This window comes from Typopeltis vanoorti, chromosome 5, assembly GCF_054136105.1.
Source record: "Typopeltis vanoorti isolate ZY-2024b chromosome 5, IOZ_Tvanoo_1.0, whole genome shotgun sequence".
Classification (NCBI taxonomy): Eukaryota; Metazoa; Arthropoda; class Arachnida; order Uropygi; family Thelyphonidae; genus Typopeltis; species Typopeltis vanoorti.
Window position 1 is genome coordinate 99,461,019 of NC_143553.1, and position 26,050 is coordinate 99,487,068.

Sequence of the window (26,050 nt, forward strand, 5' to 3'; positions counted from 1 at the left end):
TCTTCAGAACCCTGATTGCAGTGAATCCATAACTATCCTGTATAGGTTACCTCATAGTAGGAGTTTCACCCTCTACACCACATTCAGGTCTCACAATTACAGTAAACCCTCGATTTTACGGACCTCAATTTAATGGACTTCGGATTTAACGGACAAAATTTCCAGTCCATATATCACGTGAAAATTAATTTTAAAATGCTTTTAACCAAGATTTGCTTATAATTAAATTAACAGGTTATTTTTTGTTATTAAGTTCCTGTTATTTTTAACAAATTTTGGCAAATAGGCCATCATATGTTGGAAAAACACTAGTAATTTAGCCAACACCGCTCATAAAACACGTTTGGCAAGTACTTAATCTTAATTATAAAAGTTTATACATAAGTAAAAACATGTAAATTAGCTAATTTGTCAATTTTTTAATATATGCATTCGGAAAATCTACTTTATTATATAACGGACTTTCGGATTTAATTGACACCCCCCCTCATCCGAAGTAGTCCATTATATCGAGGTTTTACTGTAGTTGTCCACTTTTGCTTGTCTAAAAGATTCTTTTCATCACCTAGATCAATCTGCAATGTATAGAATCCCTTGCTCAAGCAAATGTTTTTTTTTTTTTTTTTATCAAGACTTGAAGACATGTCAAACATCAGAGTAGAAAAGCATTGAAAATTTATCTAGCACTTCATTAATCACTGCCCAAGTGGAGCATATGAGGTTATTGATTCCTGTCAAAGAATGTCAAAAAAAATTCTAAATAAATTATTATAGGTAATATACAAGAAATTACAAGAAAAGGAAAGACCTTTTTTTGTAATCACCTTATTTTTTTTTTAGTTCAGTCCCTCATCCTGAAGAAATACATCTGCATTACTGTCACAAAAATTTTGAAGTCAGCATGAGATATCCCAGTAGCTGAGAACATCTAACTGTGCTCTGAGTATATAGACCAAGTCTTGACCAAGCATGCTTGTTTGTTTGCTACTTTCATTTAACTATCTGTATGCAAATGCTCATTCTTTATGTTCAGGTAGTATGTTTATCTATCTTCATTTGTCATATTCCTGATATATAGCTTCAGAGCTTGTACAAGATACTGTGATAGCACTACATGAGAAGTTTACATCATTACTAACTTTCTGTCAATGATTTTCTTTAATCAGTTTAACTATCAGGACTCCAATATCTCACTGATCTCGCTGTTTTCACTAAAAATTGTGCCTAAATAGCCGATATATTTTATTTGTTCTGTAGGTTCTCCATTTATGATGCAGCTAATGTTTTTCTTATTTTCTTTGAATATTTCTTACCTGTTTGCATAATTGCTGCCATTTTATTGATGATTTTTGTGCTAAATTTGTTACAGCAGTTATTCAGTTTAGTTAAGAAATGCTACAGACATGTATTATTAGATTTATTTAGGAGTATAACATCATCTGTATAAAGTAAAAAAGCTATGTTGAATATCTCCAATTTTTATATTAGGTTCATATTGTGATCTATATAAATGGCATCCCTGTACTATACCTGATTTTACATCAAACCATCTTCCTGTACCTTCACTTCTCTTAACATGCATTTCAAACATAAACTATGTGTTATTTGAAATAACATCCTGTTCACAACATGGAATATTCTAAAAATATTTTCTCTTGTCACTTTGTCATGTGTTTTCCAAATCTATAAAACTTGTAAATACAGATCCTCGTTATATTCCCATGATTTCTTAACTGTTTATTGAAAATAAGAAGTAAAAATCTGATTTTGCCAACATCTGTTTGGCCTAAACCCTCCTTTTTCATTTCATGTTTCTCTTCCACAATTTTTTCTTGGATTCTTCTCTAATATGCTTGCACAAATTTTGCCTGTAGCTCTCAGTAGGGAAATTCCTCTGTGATTCTCACATTCAATGTTATTTTCCTTTTTATAGGGAGATACTATGAGAGCTCTACTCCAGTCATCTTGGATTGGACCAGCTACCATACTTCATGAATTATTCAAAGCATCTACTGTAAAACTTTTATATGACTAGGTTTGAGAATTTCTGGTCATCTATACCATTTGCTTTTTATACTCACATGCTTCTGTGGTTGAATCAATGTTTTCATCAAAGTCTACCGTGGAGTCTACCATTGATTATTGTTTTCAAATACTTCAATTTCCATCTTTGTCTTTGCCAGCTGCCTTTTGTCTCTTCACATGGGGCTTATGGTGGAGAAGACCTTCCTGTACCACTTGACTGTACTGGCACTTTCATTCTTTATCTTTTTCTGTACCATATTTACTCAAATATAACTTTGTCTCACGTAAATCTCGCACCCCTGATTTTACTTTACGAAAAAAGAAATTAAAAAGTTTTGCATATACATCGCAGATGAAAAAAGGTTAAAACTTTAAGAAATAGATAGTGAATATTGTTATGGCAGAAATGGTAAAACTTTTAGATGTGAAGACCGATGTGGCTGTTATTCCTGGTGGTCTTACACCTTGTCTACAGCCCTTGGATGTATCGTTGACAAACCATTCAAGGACTACATATGAAAATTCTGCACAGAGTCGATGGCAGCCAGTGGCTACGACCTGATTCCGGCAGGGAAGATTAAGATACCATCATTAAAACTGTTGTGTAACTGGATTTTGAGAACTTGGGACTTGATTTTGCCAGAAAAAATTGCAAGAGTTTTTTTTTAAAAACCGGCCTCTCTAATGCACTGGATGGGAACGAAGATGATGCTATTTGGGTAGATTTGACAATGCACATAAAGAAACTGCTCATGTGCTCGCTCGAACCCAGGTCTTTCTGACCAAACAGCATCGTCTATACTGATTGAGCTACGGAGGCTCTAGGTGAGCAATTAAATGATAAGGAATACCGAGGATTTAATTATAAATCAATTTAGTTTTTTTTAGTTCCATTTCTTTTTCACTGATGCTTCTTACATTGATAATACCTATTTTAAATTCTTTTTATGTTGAGTTGTGATGTGTTCCAGGATTTGTTCCACTAACAGAATTTGTACTCTTCACTCTGGTTCCCTGATAAAAACATTGGGGACGTTGTTTAACTGGGCCAATAATTTTTGTGGTTTACTTGGCTTAAACCACAAAAATATAGTGGTTTTAGCCAATAAGAATACATTTGGCTAAATTTCAAATTGCCAGACCATTCTCGTTCGTTCAGTATCCAGTTCACCCTATTAGGTAGATACTGATAGGGTGCACTTGTACATCATGAAAAGGTGAGGATTGGACATTAGGTTAGAAGCACCCAGTCAATTCTCTGCATTCCTTAAAAGGCAACGTAGTCTCCTCCCAGTGATACAGATTTGACTCCTTAAGCACTCTTTAATTCCAAGAATTGTTTCAATAATGCATAACTTTTGTTGTTGTTTTTAGAATTACTGCAAAACAACTAGGGCAGTGAATCTATCAGTTGTGTGTTCTCTGGCTGGTTTGTCTCTTGCAGTATGAAAAAAACCTGAGATTCAGAGGGGAAAACCCTGACACTGCCACGTGAAACTGATTAATTCACTTTCAGTGAATTCCTAATAAAGATTTTTCATATCTTAGATGAGATTCAAACCCAGGTCTTTCAAACCAAAAGGGCATTGGGAGGCTCAATGTTTAACATGAGAGTTGAGATCAGAGCAAACAAAAATTATAGTTCAACTAAGGAAATGAATGTCAAGTAATATCACCTAATATGGAAGTGTTTTGTGAAGATTTGATTTGTCTAGAGATCAACAGCATCTACAGTGTATTCAGAAGGAATATTATAATAATCTAATATTCTGTTAGGCATGCGAACAATTTGCATGAACAACAGAAATTCAGCATTCCACTAACTGGATCACTTTAGCAGCCTCTTCATCAATTTTCAGTCCATTCATTGAACTCACTGCACTAACTACTTTTTGTTTATCCCTTCTGCCACTGTCCTTCAGAATGGGCTGTTTATATTGTAATTTCACAGTAATCATTCAAGAAAAGGGCAATAATTTATTCTCTATCTTTAAAATTTTTTGGTTAGCATTTCTATTAAAGAAGAGAAAACAGATGATTGAGTTAAGAGCATTGCAATTTCTGAGGAAGATAATTTTGCTTTAAAAAAAAAAAAAATGGATTGGAAGAAGGATTAAAAATAGAATACCAAAAGTTGCTACATATTGGCAGCAGAAGAGAAGCTGCAGAAACAAAGATTTTTGATAAAAGCTTATGTTGTTGTTATAGTTCCTGTTTAAACTGTGTATTAGATATGAAGGAAGGAAAATTCAGTTTATTTTTAAGGAAGGTGAGGGGAGCAGAGAAAAATGGTAGAAGGAACCTGTGTTAATAAAAATGCCAATATTGTGTATTTTCTTTCTACTTTTGAACAGCTTCCTGTCCTTTGAGAAGTTTTTGTTATATGCCATATAACAAGATATATTAATCATCTTACCAGCCATGACATGTTCAGTTGTCATGCAAAAGATGTGTAGCATTGAAAATGTTTGAAATAACGTGAATGCAACTATGAGATATTTGATATGTTTCATCAACCATGCTTGTAAACAAATAAAATGTGAGTAGCCTTCTTTGTGGTTGTTTGCTGCATGCCATAGTTGATAACACACTCCTCAGATTTTCCCACCACTGCAGGCATATCTGGAGTTCACATTATTATTTTACACCTCCAGGGAGTTCGAGTTCAAGACTCATCGAGAGAGGGCACCTACTCTACAACTCTCCATTTCCACCACAACCACCAATGCCATCTACTGTCCACCACTAGTACTTTCCCAGACAATCACGAACATCCATGCCTACGGCAGGATTCGAACCTGCAGCCTTTTGGCTGGAGAGAAGAAATGCTAACCACTTGGCCAACCAGGCCTACTGTACTCTGTTTCTTTTTTTATTTGAAGTGCCTTTTAAGCAGACATATAAAGCTTCATAAACTTTTATAACTCATGTTATAAACTCTGATTTCCTAGCCATATTTCAATGGGGATGAGGATGACCTTGTAAACTTCAATAAATACTACTAAACTGCAATTCTGTCTTATTTCAAGGAAGATTTTGCTTAACATCCTTCTTACCTTTGATAGTGCCTACTTGTAGATCTCCAGACAAGATCTTATTTCTCTTCTTGAACTGGTTTACACTTCTAGCCTTTCCTGGCACAAACACATCACATCTGTAACATCTCCATCCTCCACTTTTTCACTACAGATGCTATTTATAATCCATGCAACTGCTAATGTTATATAAATTTTAACCCCCTCCCCCAACCTTGAGTTTTGGTGCACCATCCCACATTTGGGATGGTGCACCAAATGCTGGATGCTGGATACTGTCAAGAAAGGGGCAATCTGGTAAATTAATTATCTTCCCCCTCCTCTGCAGATTTACTCCAATCACTTTCTCATAGATATTTTCTGCCTTGTGCTTTTTTTTTGAAAGTGGACACTGTTCTTATAATTCCTCTTCCATTTTCCTCTAAGCCTACAATACAAGCATTAGTTGTTTAACATCTATAATGTTTTAGCCTTGGACTTAATTAGCTTCTCTTCCTTCTCTGTAATTCACACCTGTGAAACACCCCACAAGAAAATTATTTTTCCTTACTGACTCGTCCACATACATACCCCTGATCATGCTTTGGATATTGCAACCTTTGGTGCAGTGTGAATCCAGGAATAAAATAATAATAAAAATAAAATATATATCAGTAATATCTCATCCAGTCCAGTTTATGTAAAATATTATTGTACTTCTTTAAAATTTATTGTGAAAGTTAAAATTTTTGTCTTTGGTAGCATACCCTGATGTTGTAGTAAAAGACATTACGCCAGATCATGAATTTATTGTACTAGCATGTGATGGTATATGGGATGTCATGACAAATGATGAAGTAATTGACTTTATCAGGATAAGAATTTCTGTAAAAATGGAACCAGAACAGGTAATTGAGGTTATATATTTAATTTTTCTTAATGGTTATTGTTCTTACTATTATTATTTATTCTTATCATCCTCATCATGATGATAAGAATAAATAATATATAATAATAAATAATAAGAATAAGAATAAATATAATGGGGCCTTCACCTACCATACACAAAGTTCATTAAACAACTGTGTTAATAACTCATTCACGTTTCTGCACTCAACAGCAATGCATTTAATTCGCCACACTCTCTCTCTCTCAAAAAATGTGCTATTGACACTTTCCTATTCCTCCCAATACAGTCTCTAGGATGGCCTCTTTTCTAAATTTCTTTTCTAGAAAAATTTATTTCACATTAATTTAGTAGCAAGACTTCACCAACCTATATATGTCAGTTGCATTACATCATATCTCTTTTCTCATCTATCAGGCACTGCAAATATTACATTTCTTCAATCTCTTCTCACACCCAATATTTCAGAGACCTGATATCATTGTATTTCTCCCCTCCTAATCTCCCCCTTCAAGTGTATCCCCCATTCCCCTGATAATCAGGTAACCAAATTTTTGCATAGCAGCCCATATGTTACCTGCTTATTATATAGTGAAACCATAACTACTTTATTCCTGCATGTCATTGTCCTCACTGCTATAATTCATTGTGATGACATTCATTTCTTGCTGGCCTCAAAATTTCAGGTCCCTTTCTACCATCATTCCTGTCTCTGATATTCCCACCAATTGTATCTCATGCTTGTCCTCCAAATCTCAAGAACATAAATTTCATTACATTGAACTGACATCTTACCTCACTTGCTCAGACAGTTCCATTCAAATCTTGCTATAAAATTTGAAAATTCTAATTTTCAAATTTTATTTGAAATACAAAAATTCTAGTTCATTTGTAGTGTGTTTTACTACTTGCTATTACAAACCTGACAATAGGATGTGTAATCAAACCTGATGACACTCATTAGTTAACTGCAGGTGTTTCAATGCATAATTGATGGCAGTGTTATAAAAAATAAAGTATTAATCTTTCAGTTACATTTATGACTGCTTTGTTGATGAGTTCAAGTTTTTCATTATTTTAGAAGTAATGAAGAAATAATAAGAATAATGGTAAGCACTTGCTGAATTTCTGCTCAGGATATGGACAAGTCATTACTAATACCATGTTCCAGCATAAAGATGTGCAAAAATTCACATAGTTAGAAGACACAAGAAATAAGAAATCTCATGACTGTGTTATTGTTGATAGTGATATCTTTATGGTGGTTCAGTATACCAGATTTGAAGTAGAAAGGGATCACCATTTAGTTTTGAACAGGATAAACTTGAACATCATATTGCAAAGAAGTGTGTGTAAGGAAGTTTTAAAAAAGGAATCAAAAGTTGAACTGCTTTCAGAGGTGAACTATAGACTCGCATATACAAAAATTCAAGAAAAAAAATGAAAGGGTGTGAAAACAGAAATCAAACTTTCAAGACTCTTTAGCACACTTTGAAGAAAACATTGCTTGATGCAGCCAGGGAAAAGGAAACCTAGTGAAGTTTCTGCAAGGATAGAAAAATCAGAACTCCATGATGGAATCAGGCAGTCAAGGAAAAGAAGAAAGTTTATTTGAAAGTTCTTAGCAAGTAAATCCCCATATACTCTGAGATGATACAGAGAAAAATGTAAGAAAGCAAAGTAGTATGCAAAATCAGCTAAAAAAATCATGGGAAGAATTTAAGAACATACAAGATAAATATTGCAAGAAGCAACATGTTTTGGAAGCCATTGAAGAAATTATAAATGGAGGAAAGAGTAATTTAAAAGGAATCAGATGGTACTATCTCTGATTCCTTTAACAGGTGGCATTAAAACTGGTGATAAAGATATCCTAGATGTCTGGAGTAATTACTGTGAAAGATTACTGAGTGAAACATAAATGACAAAACTCTGCCAGAAAAGAGTCGAGAGGAATTCAGTCAATATTAGTGGTAGAAAAGGCCATCAAAAACCTGAAATGTGGAAAGGCAGCTGGAGTAGATGATATTCAACTAGCAGTGCTCCGATGTAGAGCACTGCTAGTTGAATATCATCTATAATAGTTTTACAGTGGCAACACTTCATAATTCATATAGCCTGGTCATAAGGTCAAATTTCTCTGATTCCTTTTACAGGTGGCTTACTAACTGATGATTCATTAACATCATTAACTGGTGATAAAGATATCCTAGATATCTGGAGTAATTGCTTTGAAAGATTACTGAGTGAAACATAAATGACAAAAGTGCCAGAAAATAGTCAAGAGGAATTCAGTTAATCCTAGTGGTAGACAAGGTGATCAAAAACCTGAAATGTAAAAAGGCAGCTGGAGTAATGATATTCAACCAGCAGTGGATGTGGAAGTATAAAAGTTTTACAGTGGCAACACTTCATAATTTATATAGACTGGTCATAAGATCAAATTTCAGATGATAGGAGAAGATCTCTCATAGTACCCATCTTTAACAAGATAAATAAAACAATGTTAGAATTACAGAGGAATTTCCTTCTCGAGTATTCCAGATAATATTATTGTAAGCATACTTAAAGAGGCTAAGAAAAATATAGGAAAGAAAACTTGGAAAATAAAAAGCTGGGTTCAGACTGAATAGAGGTTGCTGTCAAGATCAAATTTTCATTTTAAGACACAGTTGGATCACATTATGGGGGAAGTGGCATTAGGGCTTGATATCAGAATTTTAGCTATTCAGCTTTGCTCTTAGTTTATGCAGATGATACTGTACTCGAAACAAATCCAGTAGAAGCTTGCAGGATTCCCTGACTAAATCAAATAAGGCATAATAAATTCAGTATGAAACTCAGGAATGAAAAGACATACTGAAAATAGGCAGGAAAATGAAAACATCAGCTATTTAGGCATAACTTTTAATGAATATGACTAATGAAATATGGAAATAGACAACAGAATTAACAAAGATGCTGTGGTAGTAAGTCAGCTAACAGATAAATCTGGAATGAAAGAAAAATTAGTCAAAATGCTAAACTAGTTGTATATAAAACAGTACTTAAATGAGTTTAAGTACTGTTTTATGTACAACTAGTTTTAACATATGGATCCGGGAACAAGGTTAGAAATAAAGCATTTGATCAGAGATAGAAGATTATGAGAGTTCAGAGAAAGATTAGGGGAATGGACAGTATTAAAAAAAAGTTATTACAAAGGAACTTGACATTGTTAGCATTCAGGAATGTGATAGCAAAGTTTATCCAAGGTAATGCAGTCACCTAATAGAATGGGATGGGAGAAGAAAAGTTGGTAAAACAAATGCATTTTTTGTCAGGAAGGTAGTAAAAGACTTAGGGGAAGACCAAATCAAGGTTAATTGATGCAGTAAGAAGTGCCTTAGATCAGTGCTTCCCAAACTTCTGGATGTCAGGGTCCCCTTTGCAAAAATTAAAATATTTCACGGCCCCCCCTCAAAAAAAAATCGTAATAGAGAGATATATTATTATAATATTTATTGTATTTATATTCAATACAAAACATACACAGCGAATATTGCAAAAATCAAATGCATATATTACATTTTTTGCCTCTTACCGTTGGGTTCTGAAGACGATGCGGGCTGTTCTGGTAAAATATGAAATACTGTCTTTTTTTTTTTAAGTCTGTTTCTGCTTCTTCTGATTGTTCGTGGGATTTTTTTAAAATTTTTTATCAGCCACTTATCCATCTCAGGGTTAAATTTTTTAACGTAGAATAGATCAAATAATATCACCACTTACTGATACTGGCACACCGCAGACTGATAACATGAAATTAGTGAATATTACCTGAATAAGGGAATTCCCGGACCAAGAACATTTTTCTCTTTTGTGACTTTTCTCCCTTTACGGTAATTAAGCCTAACGCGAAACAGACAGCAAAGACAGGTTTTTAAAACGTGCATATGATTGGTGCGGTATTAACAAAAGATCGCGCAGCCGAAAGATAAAAGCATAGCTGACAATTGAGTTGAAATGCTAACTCTCTTCAACCGAATTCCATATGTGAAACTGCCATAACATTATATATATATATATATATATATATTACTTAACACTTTTACAAATTTTAACACGTTTACAATTTTAACACGTTCGGTTGAATTTTATTGCTGCCTTGGGAAATTGAACTCTCACGTCTAATTAATAACAATAGTGTTTAGTTAAGATACTGTGTTTGCCTGTGCAACATATGGTTTTGCTTGAGTCCATATATACAGCATAGTTTCTGTATGAGGGGACATGCAATTCATTAATTAGTGTTTTTATCCCAGTTGTCTCTAATTGCACTATTTGTTGAGAAATATATTATACAGACTGCTCATACCTTATTCACTGGCATAATAAAAGTACTTGTTTTTATTTCCTCTGCAGTATAGTGGCTTTTAGGGAGGGGGTGTTGTTTACCACTGCAAGCGAGTAACTATGTCCCCACATGAACTTGTTTAAGCTTTTTTTCATGTGTGAAGTATATGCGAAACTTTTATTGGTAACAGAAAACTAGCTCGGATGACAGTGATAATATAAAAGGAGTTTTGATATGTATATAAAGTCAATATCAACAGTCCCTTATTGATGAAAGAGACAGTAAGATTTGGAGCTTCCCTGGAGAGCTTACAAAGTAAATACAATTAACCACTGCTTTGAAATGAAACATATGAATAAGCAATATTTACTAATATTCATTAAGCGCCGAAATACGCAGCACCAATGTGTGAATTTTTCCATTAAAATATAAAAAATAACAAAAAACGAAATAATAAATAATAAAAGTTAAAATACGTTTCTTTTAAAATAAAAAAAAATCTACTTAGTCTTAAAACATTTTGAATTTGTTTTCATTATTTCACGGCCCCCTCAACAAAACCTACGGCCCCCAAGGGGGCTGCGGCCCACAGTGGGAAGCGCTGCCTTAGATGACTGAAATATAAGACCTGATGATATTAGGACAGATATTAATTTTGAAGAAAATTGTCGATAGAAAGTTAGTAATGATATGTACCTTCACCCCTGAGGATATATATATATATATCTGGAATTTGATGATGATGAAGAAACTTATGTGTTAAAAAGAATTAATTTCAAAAATCAAGAAAACATGGTCTATACTCTATTTACAATTTTCTGAACCATACTTAATTTCATTTGTCCTGATGTGTCTGTTAACAAGTTTGTGTGTGTGCATGTGCGCGTGTGTGCGTGCGTGCGTGCGCGCGCACATTGTTATACTTGATCCAGTATTTTTTTGTGTCATAATATTAATCTTCATTTCAATTAAGAATCTTTTCAGTGATCTCTGTAAAATTTCTTTTCTGTTCTGTTATCAGTAATTCTACAGATTATTATGCAGTTTTTGACTTTCTCCTCTTACCTCTTTTTTTTTTTTTCAGGTACCATTCCTGTAAAGTTTGCTGCAGACTGTAACTATTCTTTCTTTCACTTGCATTGATAAATGAATTTCTGTTTGCTATGTTAGTTTGCTCTTTAATGTCATCTTTAGATTTCTGTCTTTTGCTTATTTAGTGCTTATCTTCTGGCTATCCTTCATTAGCCAGTGCTGGAATTGTATACTTATCTCATATGTCTAGAGTGTATTGCTTTCTGCTTCTGCATTGTTCCTGTATAGAAATATACTGGCAAATGCCATATTGCCAGTATTCAATCTGCCCATTTGATTTTCAGTATATGCTTCTGATCATGTGTACTGAAAGTTTTCATTTAATAAATTGCTTCTCTTTCTCTGTCCATACTTCTGAACAAATAATAGCAGATCATATATATCATTTTACTACTATTATTATTCTAGGAGTCACAGGACTCATCACAGGAGATCCATCTTAGATGACACAAAATCTATCATACTACTCCTACCCATTCAATGTCTGCACATTCACCACCCTATTAGGCATTGATTTTCATGGTCCAACTTCCCTCCATGCAAAAAAGTCACTTCTCTCATCCTACTCTCACGACATCCTTTTGCAGCTTCTAGGGATGGTCTCTTGTCCTTGTCCATGATCTTATAAGCATTCCTGCTAAGATATGGTTGTCTGGGTTCTTTAAAGATGAAGAGTGAGAAAGAGAATATAAATATTCATTGACAGATAATGTATGACTTATTTAAATGCATATTTTGTTTCTGTTGAAAACAGTTGCATTATTTCCAGTCCCTATTAGTCCGCGCGGTTAGCCTAGTGGCTATGCGCTTCGCAACCATATGCCTGGGGAAGGAGTGTCCTAGGTTCGATTCCCATTGCTGACATGAGGAGCTTAAGGATCTTCCTCATCCATAGCCAAGTTAGCCATCTTGGGCATGGACAGCAGGGTTTTCCCCCCCCAGTTTATCCGGGGTTTTTCATCATGCAAGCAGGCAAACCGGCCCTGTGAACACACAGATCTACAGCCATAAATACTTAACCCCTCATGCGGGGGCTCAACTCGCCCCAATAGGGACGGGGGAGAAAAGGGAGGTAACTCCATATGAATAAATAAAATTCAGTTATTCTCTTGATTTGTGAGTTTTGGCCATTGTTATCACCAAATATTTTTCTGTCTAACAGAAGCTCTTTATTGTGGATGGTTTTTGGTTTTAACAATACTTCCTGAATTCAGTAATGACATTGAGTATTCTTGGCAGGAAAGTCCATTTATTTGCTTATGACTAAAGTTGGAGAGGATAATAAGAAACATATCTAGTACAGAATTCCTGCAGACTGATTTGAACAAATTGGACCTGTGAATAAATGATAATGAGTGTACTTCAAGGTTGCTAAGTGCAAGTTTATTCATTTTGGATTGAGGACACTACTTACTACATATTATATCAATGGGAATTTATTTTGAGTGGTCATTGAACTTAGAGATGATATGGCTGATAGTAGTGATAGCGTAAGGTTTAGTGGCTGAGGTGATTAAGATCTCACATCAGATAACTGCAATCACTTTCTCTCTTATCTGAGAGAAAGTGGTTATCCACTTTTTCTTCATCTGAATTCCTCAGATATGGTTGCCTAGGTTCTTTGCTCTCTGAAAATGGAGAGAGAGAGAAAATGTAAGTATTCATTGACAGATAATTACAACAGTATATGGCTTATGGAATTTTGCATATGAGTGCAGATTGTGGAGAATGTGTAGTTTTCAAAGTTTGATGTAGACAGAGGTAAGGAAATGGTAAGAGGATCTTAAAATAGATAGTGGAAAGCTTGCCCTTTCAAATTCCAACCCAAACATCATCATCATGGGAGGGAGGACAACGGAAAGTATTGAAATGCCAGCAAGGGTCAGGGATGGTGGGAACGTTTTGCACCCCAAGCCACTATGCTAGCCATGAAAGTCTCAGGATGTTCTGAAAATCCATGGGAATGAATGGAATCCAGGTATGTGACACTGGTTTATGGAATGTTCCATATGAGATTGAAGATCTGTGAGCTTTGAAAACTAGCTAATAGGTGAAAAAGAGAAGACATGATAGAAGCATATAAATTATTAAAGTGGTTTTATAAAAGGATTGACACTAAAGAAATTTTTAGTACATGGCAGGAAGGGGGGAGAGAGAGAGAGGAGGGGGGTTTAACTGTGGAAATTGCATAAGTGTGTGATTAGCAAGAATAATAGGACTAGATTTTTTTGCTAGGAGTGTGGTGAAAGGGTGTAATGAGTTGCCAGAGGCGATTGAGTGCCTCTCCTTAAACTCAGTGAATGAGTTTAAGGCGAGGTATGATAGGTATTGTTTATTTTATATAACTGTTTTATATTTTATATATTGTTTTATATTATATAAAATAAAATTTTGTTTTAATTTATATTGAATAATGGGTCTCCTGTGTTGAGTCTTCTGACTCCATGGAGATACCTGTTTCATAGGTAAAAATGAAGTAATTTTTTTTTTTTATTAAGTTATTACAGTGATTGTGCATACAAAAACTCTAATTCCTCTCAAAAATCAAATACAACTCTTCCAGACTACACTTAAATCTGTGCTGATGTGGGACAGAAGTAACACAACTGTAAGTAAGATACAGACCATGCATTTCTCAGGTTATGGTGGTGACACAGTGGCTCGTTTTATGTAATGCTATGCATATACTTATATGTTAAGATATTATTATTATTATCAAACCTCCACTGAGTCAAAACACTCATTGAAGGAGTTCCCAATGTCATACATATCACCATATCATGCCTTAAATATATGCACCAGCTCTTCATCCGCCACACACTCAGGCAGTGCATTCTAATCACCCACCACTCTCCATACAAACAACCTGCTCCTTGCCTCTGTACTTGCATCCTCCTTCTGTTCTATTCTACCTTCTGTCTTTCCCCCATTCTGCATAAAACCTCTATTCTAGTAATAACCCTTTAGTAACTAACATGTCTCAATCAGTTCTTCCTTTCTGCTATACACCAGTCTCTGCAAATTGCTTTTCCTTAATTGGTCTTAATACTCAACTTTCTGGAGACAAAATCCACTTTGGTATATCATCTGTGGATCCTTTCCCTTTTTACCCTTTTGAAAATCAGGTGACTAAATCTGTGCATAGTAATTCATACATTGCCTGATCAAAGCTTCATACACTGGAACCATAACATCTTTACTTCTATGCATCATTGCCATAATCTGCTGTGCTGTTCACAGTTTATCGTGTATGGCAACATATGCATATTATTCTCAGATACAATTTAGAATACAATAGTTTAAAAGTCCTATTAATTTAAAAGTATCTAATTTTTTTTTAATTAATAGGATTTTAAATATATCATATTTTAAATTGTATCTGAAAATTTACAAACTAAGGTAAAAAATATTTATTTGCTAATAAGATTTTCTTGTGGCCCACCAGGATTATTTTTCACTTGGTTAGACTATAATAAATTTAGTTTAATCCTTGATCCAAGTGTGAGCAAACAAAATTTGCACCTGAAAATATCTTCAGGACTGAGGTGAGAGAAAGATCTCGAAAGTTTATTTTTCACTTGGTTAGACTATAATAAATTTAGTTTAATCCTTTATCCAAGTGTGAGCAAACAAAGTTTGCACCTGAAAATATCTTCAAGACTGAGGTAAAGTCTCTTGCTCACACTTGGATAAAGGATTAAACTAAATTTATTATAGTTAACCAAGTGAAAAATAAACTTTCAACATCTTTCTCTTTACCTCAGTCCTGAAGATATTTTCAGGCACAAACTTGGTTTGCTCATACTTGAATAAGGATTAAACTAAATTTATTATAGTCTAACCAAGTGAAAAATAAACTTTCAACATCTTTCTCTAAATCCAGAGTAAATTCATTATAAGGTGGCACACCTTTTGGCAACTCCTATAGGTAAAGAAGACCTCTCCTATTGCTTCTACCTTACTATCTCCACTCTGGGCCTGGCTCCCACTGACGAGACCTCAATAAAGGTCGAAACCGGTATGGGCAGTGGCCCTCCCCCTTATTGCATAGCAGTATACATGTCCGCAAGGAGATGTGCTGTGCATTATGGGAGATACTGAGACAAGAAGTTGAGAGCTTGATCCACCTTTGCTGCAAGTTGCCTGGTGTTGTACAGGGTGTCCCAAAATTCACGCAAGAAGTAATTTTGGTAGAAAACACAGGTTTTTAATTAAAAATTGTAATTTCTTATTGATTCATAAAGTATACAGTATAGGGTTATGCATGGAATAGCATATCGGGTAAATGGCCTCCATGGCTTTGCTGTCACATATGCACTCTTTTGTCGAAATTTTCCATGACCGTTTTGCATAAATGTGGCTGAATTTCGTTGATACAGTGCTCAATTTCCTCCTTCAAGGCGTGGAAGTCTAAGGTTTATGCCAACAATGGGCTTGTTGGCATAAACCTTAGACTTCAAAAAACCCCAAAGAAAAAAGTCCAATGCCGTTAAGTCACATGATCTGGGCGGCCAATTCTAATCACCAAAACAGGAAATTACACGACCAGGAAATGACTCGTGCAGTAATTGAATTGTTTCTTGGGCTGTATGGCATGTGGCACCGTCTTGTTAAAACCACATGTCATCCACATCCATATCTTGCAATTTAGTCACAAAAAACTGAATTATCATGTCGCGATAGCGAGCACCATTAACTGTTATTGCCTTACCAGCCACATTTTTGAAGAATGGACCGATCATGCCTCTTGCCCAAAATCTGCACCAAACAGTGACACGTTGTGGATGCATTTGTTTCTCAACAATCACTCGTGGATTTTCTGAACCCCAAATGCGACAATTTTGTCGATTAACGAAGCCATCAAGATGAAAATGAGCCTCATCGCTGAAGATGATTTTGTTCGAAAAATAAGCATCCACTTGTTGTTGTTCCATAATCCATAATCCATTCAGCGAACTTTGTTTGCTGTGTGTGGTCAGTAGGCTTCAGTTCTTGAGTCAATTGAACTTTGTAAGCATAAAGATGTAAATCTTTCATGAGAATATGTTGTAGAGAGCTTCTCGAAATGCCCAATTCAAGACCACAGTGCCGAATTGATGTTCCTGGACTCTCAGCAACGCTCTTATGAACTGCTTCGATGTTTTCTGTTGAACGACTTGTGGAAGGACTGCCAGAGTGTATAGGATCGCTAATTGATCCAGTTTCCTTGAATTTTTTAATTAATCTTTTTACAGCTGATGAAGTTAAATCACTATTCCGACCATATTTTGTATGAAAATTGCGAACTGTAGCTGCCAAACCTTCATTATTTTTAAAATATTGCTCAACAATGAAAATGCGTTGTTCTTTCGTGTAGCGCTCCATTTTTAATAACCCTGAACTGTCAGCTGTCACGCTGTCTTTTTTTTCTCGTTGGCAACACTTTACCACACTAATGGCGCTAAATTTAAATCTTGCATGAATTTTGTGACACCCTTTACTACTTTACCTCAGTCCTGAAGATATTTTCAGGCACAAACTTGTTTGCTCACACTTGGATAAAGGATTAAACTAAATTTATTATGCTAGACCTTCTCTTAAGCTCATTCACACTGTATGCACTCACTACATCAACAGGCAAATTGTTCCACTCATTCACTGCTCTGTAAGTGGAACAATTTAGCTCTCATCACAAATGGCTTCCCTTGTCCTCTCCCCACCTTCCATATAACGAGAAATTTCATCAGTTCATAATCTATAACACCCTTTCAGAAGTTTATAGACTTCTATCATATCACCCCTCTTTTTCCTGTTTATCAATGCTATAGTGCACATACTCTCAATCTGTTCTAGTAACATACATTCCATAATCCCAATATCATCTTTGTTACTCTTCTTTGCACCATTTCCACATCTTTATCTCCTCCGAACCCAGGAGACCAAATCTACATCTAGTAGTCCAGGTATATGGTCATATCAAGGCCATGTAAATAGTTAAAAATGACCTCCTTATCCTTACTTGACAGTATTCGTTTCAACATTGCTATCCTCCAAGTTGTATTTGCATTTTTCTGCAATGTGACCTTTGCACTTCAGTTTCCTGTCAGCCATAACTCGAAGATCCCAAGCCTCATCAATTTCTTATAACATAGCCCCACCAGTGTAATATGTTGTTGGAAATCTCATGCCAAAGTGCATAACCTTACAATTGCTAACATTGAACTGATAGCATCATTGTCCAAATTTCCAGGCTATTCGAATCATTCTGTAAGTGCTGGATATCAGTAGCATCTCTTATGCTCCTGCCTATCTTTGCATCCTCAGCAAAAAACAATTGAACATCTAATGTCAGGTCCTTCCCAATATCATTAATGACTGATTCCTTTGGGGGGGGTGTACTAACGGTCACCTAAAATCTGGTAGATTCACTCCAACCATTATGCCACTTAGTGATACCAATCTCTCAGCTACCCTTTTATCCAAGTCAGTACTTTATATTCCATATTCTCCAGTTTATGCAACAGCCTTTCATGTGGCACCCTATCCATTTCCTTTATTTTACTCAGCAGTAACATTATGATAAATTAAGAGCAAATTGCTAAAACATGAACTTCCCTTTAGTAAATCCATACTGCTATTTGCAAAGTATACCTTAACAGTCAAAGCTGTATAACCGAAAGGAGACCTCTGCATAGCCTTTAAAGGAATGCGGAGAACTGACCAGGCCTTCTGACCTAATGTCCATTCATCACCTTCCCGTGGTGCACCCCGTTAGGTATCCCTGAATACTGAACGAACAAGGATGGACTGGCAATTTGGGATTTAACTGCAAATTGTATTCTTATTGGAAACACAAATAAAATGATGGTAAAACATAACAGAATTTCATGTTGGCTGAGTCATTGCCTGGTTAAACAAGGCTCCTGTTATTTTTGCCAGGGAATCAGGGTGAACAGCAAAGTCAGCTACTGGAACATTCTGAAATACACCCCAACTCAACATCATCAGAGTTAAAAATTGGTGCTATCAACATAAGAAGCCTGAATGGCAAAGAAATGAAGATAGCTGAGAAATTGGATGAGTACCAGATCGACATATTAGGGGTGACTGAAACAAAAAAGACAAAAGCTGGTGAGATCTTTCTAAGCAATAAATTCAAAATGGTATATTCGGGCAATGACAATCAAGGAAAAAGAGTAGCTATAGTATTCAACACTAAATACGAGGCTAATCTTCTTGAATGGAAGGCAGTATCGAGTAGAGTGATGTGGACAAAATCAGAATGGGAAACTGGACAATGAGACTTATTTGTTACTATGGTTGACACAGAAGGTTCTACTAAGGTAGAAGTCGAGGAATTTTTTGAGGCTTTAGAGAAAGCAACTGACACAATGAAAAATGAGAAGTTGTTCCTTGTAAGGATCTAAATAGCAGAGTAGGAATGATTGTCAGACATACAAAAATATTTTGGGAAAATTTGGAGAAAAGGGCAAAGCTAATAATAATGGCAAATACCTGTTGGATTTCTGCTCAGGACATGGACTGGTTATTACTAACACCATGTTCCAACATAAAAATGTTCACAAATTCACATGGAGAGAAGAGGCAAGGGATAAGAAAAGTCTCATTGACTGTTATTGTTGTTAGTGATATTTTCTCGCTGGTGTGCAGGACACTAGAGTGTACAGAGGATTTGAAATTGGAAGTGATCACTATTTAGTCTCGAGCAGGATAAAATTGAATTTCATATTGAAAAGAACATGCAAGAAAATTTTAAGGCAAATAAAAATTGAGTCAGATGTGAACTGTAGACCAAAATACACAAACATTATTCAAGAAAAATTAAAGAATTTGAGGACAGGAACCAAATCTTGGCATTTGGTTTCTGTTCTCAATGTGTTCTTCAGTGGTCCTGAAGAAAACATTGATTGATTCAGGCAGAGAGGCATGTGGTGAGGTTCTCTGTAAGGATAGAAAAATCAGAATTGCATGGTGGACAAATGAAGTTAAATAGACAGTGAAGGAAAAGAAGAAAGTATATCCAAAGTCCTTGACAAATAAGTCAGCTTATGCTCATAGAGAATACAGACAAATGTAAGAAAGCTAAACAAAAACTAGCTAAACAAAAGCAATGGGAAGACTTTGGTAAGAGCATAGAAAATAAATATCAGGATGGTGATAAAATATTTTGTAGGCTGGAAAAAAATGCTTAGAAATGGAGATAAGAGTGCTGTAAAAGGAATTAGAGATGATAAAATGATAAAGGTGACATGAAAACTGGAGAAAAAGATATCCTTGTATGGAGTAATTACTTCGAAAAATTGCTAAACGAAACATGCAGTGACAGTTCAGTTGTTAAAAAAAAAAAAACACTCAACAGGCATGCAGTCAGGAATACATATTCATACTCAAAGTAGAAAAAAGTCATCAAAATCCTGAAATGTGGAAAGGCAGCTGGAGTAAATGATTTTTGACCAGAAATACTCAAGTATGGAGAAGTCTTCCAGTGACTGTACTGCTTAGTTCAGACGGTCTGGATAGAGGGACGAATTCCCGATGATTGGAGTAGTGCTCTCATAGTACCCATATACAAAAAGGGAAATAAAACTGAATATGAGAATTACAGAGGTATTCTGGCCAAAAGAGGCTCGTCAGTATCAGATTTTCACTTCATGACAAATAGTGGAGAAACTATTTGTGGGACTGTAACAAAGATCTGTATTTAAGATTTGTAGATCTGGAAAGGCATATGAAAAGGTGCCAAGAGAAAAGCTATTCAAAATGCTACAGTTACATGGTGTCAGTGGGGCATTATATCAAGCAATACTTAGTCTTTATTTGAGTTGTAAGTCAGCAGTTAGAATTGAAGGATACAGGAAGGTGGTTTGATGTTAAATCTGGTGTCAGACAAGGATGTACATTATCCCCCTCTGTTATTCGTTATCTATATGGATCACATTATGAAGAAAAGCAGTATTAAATCTGATATCACAATTGGAAATGTTAATCTCAGCTCTTTACTTTATGCAGATGATGTTATACTTTTAAATAAATCCAGTACAAGTCTGTAAGATTCCCTGACTAAATTGAAGAACTGTAGTAATAAATTTGGTATGAAAATTATCAATATAACAAGACAAAGACAATGAAAATAGGCAGAAACATTGAAAATATCAACTGCATTGTGAATGGAGGACCTCTAGAACAAGTAAAACATTTCAGCTACTTAGGCACAATTTTTAATGAAGATGGTAAATTAAATATGGAAATAGACAACAGAATCAACAAAGCTGGTATGGTGGGAAGTCAATTGAATAAATTCATATGGAGTAAGAGAGAAATTAGTCGGAACACTAAATTAGCTGTATACAAGACAGTGTTCAAGCCAATTTTAACTTATGGATCTGAGAGCTGGGTCAGAAGTAAAACACTTGACCAAAGACTAGAGACCGCAGATATGAGAGTCCTGAGAAAGATTAGAGGCATGAACAGATGACATTTTTAATTGAATGAGATTTTTTATTAGATAGATATTATCATAATATTAATCCTGTCAGCTGTGCCATTGTTAATTGAAAGAGATATGTTTATATAGAGAATAGAGGATATTATCATATTAATCCTACGACTGCACTGTTGTTTAAATATGGAATTTTTATGTATTTTATTTAATCTCATTTTCTAACAATTATTTTTTTAATTCCGAGTGTACCGATTGGTGCAATGACCTCTTTTTTACTATTGCTTTCAGAATCCAAAAAATCACTGACTGAAGACCAAAATACAAAATAAATACATTTAATAAAACATAAACAATATATATACACTTCAAACAACTTTACATAACTATAACTAACTACAGAATTAATTGAATCCAAGGCCTTTTAAAAATAAACTTACACTTAAGACTAGACTAAACACTTTGTTTTCACAATGACAAAATGTTCATAGCCAGTTTCTCTCTGTGTCAAGGCCCTTTTCCGAAGATAAATGACTTTATTCTTCATTTTCACAGGTTCCTTTCTCATCACTCATGTAGCACAGATTAATTCTTCCTATCTCAATTCTGTCTCTTTTTAGTAGAAATAATAGATAAATCTGGTGTCCTTAAGACAGATTTTCATCTGTCTTCCTAATCAGAGTTTTCTCAAACATTCCTTTAGAACATAAATAGCAATTTCTTCTTTTATCCACTAATGCTTATCGACAGTCTTAACTTTTCCGCTTTAAAAATTCACAGTTCTACGATTCCCTTTTTGGAATCTACTACTAATCTTCCAATTAGCATTTCCTTGAATATTCCTTTTAAAACATCTATAGCAATATTTTCTTTTATTTATCAATACTTATTCCACTTTGAAACTTCATAGTTCCGCGATTCCTTTTTCGGAATATACTATTAATTTTCTTCACTGTCACATAAAAAAAACTCAATTTCCTCCGAATCTAAATGTCTGCCGGCCTGTGTTCTAATTTTCTCTCTGAACACTCTGTTGTTTACACCCGTTACTCTGATACCGAATGCTGTTCTTGTCAGCTGTCAATCACACATCAAACTTCTTGGCGAGCATGCGCACTCCATGAAAGTGGCAAGCGAGAAACTAAGTATAATATAATGGCTGACATGGTGTCTCCGTTAGCGACAAGAGAATGTCTTCATAAAACGCAAAACTTTAATATTTTAAATTGCAATAAATTTGTTTAAAGTACACAACTATTCAAATCAGGTAAGTACATAAATTTTTAACTGATTTACATATCATTTTTGACAAAACCATTTCAATAACTGGCACATCGCAAGTGCCGACAATGCGTGTTATGAAACTAAAACTAATAAACATTCTAACATAAACAATTCATAAAAATATTCAGAATTTTAAATTATGATTATTTTTACATCAATGCAATATCATATTAAAAACGAGGATATTAGGAAAGAACTTGACATTGTCAGCATCCGGGAATGCATTAGCAGAGCTTAAACAAAATGGGAGAGAAAAGATCAGCAAAACAAGTGTTCTCTGCCAGGTTGGCAGGAAAAAGACTGAAAGAAAGATCAAGATATAGCTGGACTGATGTAGTAAAAAGTGCCTTAGAAGGCAGAAATATAAGATTTGATAATGTTGAAATTTGATAAATAACAATTGATTTGGAGAAAAATTGTTGATAGGAAGTTAGTGATGATGTAAGTTTTTCATGTAGTACTATCATAATATCCTGTACACCCCTTTGAGGGTACATGTCAGGAATTGATGATGATGATGACCTATCTAATAGACAAACTTAGTTGTGGAACATTATTCATAACTTATTTTTATGGTATTAACAATACTAAATGAACTATTTTATATATATATATATATATATATATATATATATATTTATAGAAAAAAGAATCTTATTTGCTTACATTTTGCTGGATTTCAAACCAGCATTTTCAGAACATGTTATGAACATGTAAGCAGCATGTTATGATTTATGTGCAACAATGAGTAAGTGAAACAATTCAAACATATGTGTTCTGAGCTATTCAGGAGGCATTGTTGAATGGACCCAGCTAGAGGTGGAGAATTTAGACTGTCTTTCTCAGTTTATAGAAAACCCACCCATACAGGCAGATACATTCACCAACAATCCCACCATCCCCCCTCACAACAATATGGAGTTATTAAAACATTATTCAACAGGGCAAAAATAATCTGTTCTAATGATCAAGCCCTAACCACTGAACTAAATCACATCCGTGACACTTTCTCGGCCAACGGCTACCCCCTCCAAAAAATCCAAAAAATACTTAACCCAGTTATCCACAACCCACCACCCCCTCCCCTTCACAAAAAAGATTACTCTAAATCCATCACTATTCCCTACATCAGAGGCACTTCGGAAAAAATCAATAAAATCCTAAAAAAACATGACTTGACCACTTGTTACAGACCACATAGAAAACTGGCATCCCTTATCCGCTCCATCAAAGACCAACCACTTCCCATAGACCTACCTGGTGTATACCAGGTCCCTTGCAGCTGTAAACTGTCCTACTTTGGCCAAACAGGCAGGACAGCAAATATCAGAATCTCAGAACACAAGGATTACATCCGATTTCACCAGTACAGCCACTCTGGGCTTGCAGACCACGCTCTGGATACTCGCCACAGAATAAGATGGAAGAAAGCCACAGTAATACACCGCAGCAAGTTCAAGTATGAAAGACTATTCATGGAATCAGCCTCGGCCCTTAGGAACATGCCAAACCTCAACAAATTTGGATGCATGAAACTGCCCCAAATTTGGGAAACTTGTATCAGAAGAACTTCAGCCCAAAGCCCAACTACCAATATAGCCCGCCAGGGGGCACCATCAGGACTTTAGGAAAGCGCTAGCTTCCTAGCTTCAGTCTCATTTGCTGTTATTAGTACTTGTGTGCACGTGTCTTTGTAGTAAGTTCCCAAGAAGATGGCAACGTGACGTTCGCCGAAATATCGGAAAGTATATATTAAAGTTTATTTAATCTATATTTCTAGTATACGCTGTCAATTCCTTAAATATTAGTTAGAATGTGATGTTAGAAATGCTACCATATTTTCTTGACAATAATGGGCTCTGCTTGAATCTACCAAGTGGCAGAGTAGCCATGTTTCATGCTGTCAGCAGCACCATGGCATCATTTAATGTTAACATTAGTATATAAATATTGTTAGTTTTTTTTGTAATGTCATCTGTAGAATTGTTTGTCAGGATGGTTGTGAAGCTGCTTGTCATTGTGTGTTGCCACACAGAGCTTTTTTTTTCTCTTCTTTTGCTACTGAACATTACTAGGACTTAGGTATTTAACCTCCCCTCCCCTCTATTACCAAAAAAATAAAAAAATAAATAAATAAAATAATAATAAAACACTGCCAAAAATGAAATATATCACTAAACAATTCTGCTATGTAACAGAGAAAAAACATTCAGTAACTAATTACTCCACATTAATAGTAACATGGATCTATCATGAATACAGATTTTCCCTAGAAACCCTATCAATAAAGCTGGGATAAAATTCTATAAGTGTCAGATGCTTATGGATCTAGCTTTTTTTGGAGACTTTGGGGGGGGGGCTAGTTCAGTCTCCACTAGTAGCCAATCAGAGATATCTGGTCTAAGACTATCACTTATTATAAATAGCATCTGGTGAAGAGAGGCAGCCACATAATGTGTATGTCATGAATTGAATTGGATCACTGGTAATATGTTCGCTGCTTCTTTACTGTTCTAGTCCTTTTCAACCTTTGGTATACAAAAGTGATTTATTTATATTTAATTAGGTTTCTTTGGCTATTAGTTGAATTAGTTGTAAAAAAAGTTTATAATTTTTTTTTTTTTAATCACGCATCCAGAAACAGAATAGAATATTTCAGTTCAGGTGTGCATTTTTGGGTTCTTTCTGTGGTTCCAGTTAATTAACAAATTCATTAAAAGCTGTTACCTATATAATATGGAGTTTGTTCGGAACAAACCTGCGCTTTGAGATTAAGATTTACAGGATTCAGGGTTTAGCTTTCTTCAAAGTAGGCCTGTTCTTGAAAGCTGTTCATTTTGCCCATCATTTCTACCAATTATTATTATCGACACTAGACATCCATGGAGTCAAATTCCATCACAGGAGGTATACACAGAGCTAATCAACCTGTGCTTTTAACTTCAATGTGTCTACATTCACTACACTCTCAGGCAATGCATTCTGCTCACCAACCACCCTATGCAAAGAAGCTGCTCCTCACTTTCTTGTTCCTGCCCTCTTTATACAGTTCCCAGGGATGACCTCTTGTTCTATCTCTCTCTCTCTCTCTCTCTCCCCTCCCATTCTGTGAAAAATTTCTTCCACATTAACTCAGACACAACCTCTTTCCAACTTATGTCTTAATCACATCCTCCTCTACATGAGGCCTTGCAAACTGCATTTTCCCTGTTTCTCTTCATACCTCACATTCTAGTCTGGTTACTATCTTAGTCAATCTTCTCTGGATTCATTTTAATATATCTTCATCACCATGAAAATTAGGTTTCAAATCATGTGCACAATATTGCATATGAGGCCAATCAAGGTCTTATACAGTGCACCATACCCTCTTATCTCTACATGTTAAGTTCCTCTGCATCATTGCCATAATCTGATTTTGACTTCACTACTTATGCAGTGTTGATCACTGAATTTTGTCCTTTGACTGCTTCCAGATATTTCATCTCCTCACCTTCCTTCGAAATTTCCCCACCAAGTTCATACTTTGCATCCCATCTCCCAAATTTCAGAACCTTACACTTTACTACATTGAACTGATACTTCCAGTCACTTGCCGACTCATACAATCTGTTTGTGCCCTCCCCAATTTTGTATCATCTGCAGACATTTGCATATTCTCAGTATCATTAATATACAAGTTAAACAACAATGATCCCAAAGTGGTTGGATGAGTAGTTAATCTTTCCTCCAACCAGCAGGCTTCCGGTTCAAATCCCACCATGAGTATGGATGTCTGCGATTGTCTTTAGGTTGGAGATGAACTTCATCGCAGAGTGTAAGATCACTTCTCCACTTATTAGAGACTTGAAAAAGTTCCATGCTTGTTCTCTAGAGCAAGGTTTCTAGGTTAGGTTAAAATAAATAAAAATCCAAAAAGATAATAGGGAGAAAAATGGAAACAAAATTCCTTAACC

General features: G+C 35.2%; 1 protein-coding gene across 3 annotated transcripts in view; it reads left to right on the plus strand.

Annotated features, from left to right (window-relative positions):
* LOC150106687 (putative protein phosphatase 2C T23F11.1) overlaps window positions 1-26,050 on the plus strand; it is a 179,244-nt gene that overhangs the window by 149,131 nt on the left and 4,063 nt on the right. For all 3 annotated transcript variants that reach the window (XM_090392637.1, XM_090392635.1, XM_090392636.1), the window contains exon 8: window positions 5,802-5,947. In XM_090392637.1, coding sequence (XP_090248763.1) covers window positions 5,802-5,947 — 146 coding nt within the window. The remainder of the gene's footprint in view (window positions 1-5,801; window positions 5,948-26,050) is intronic.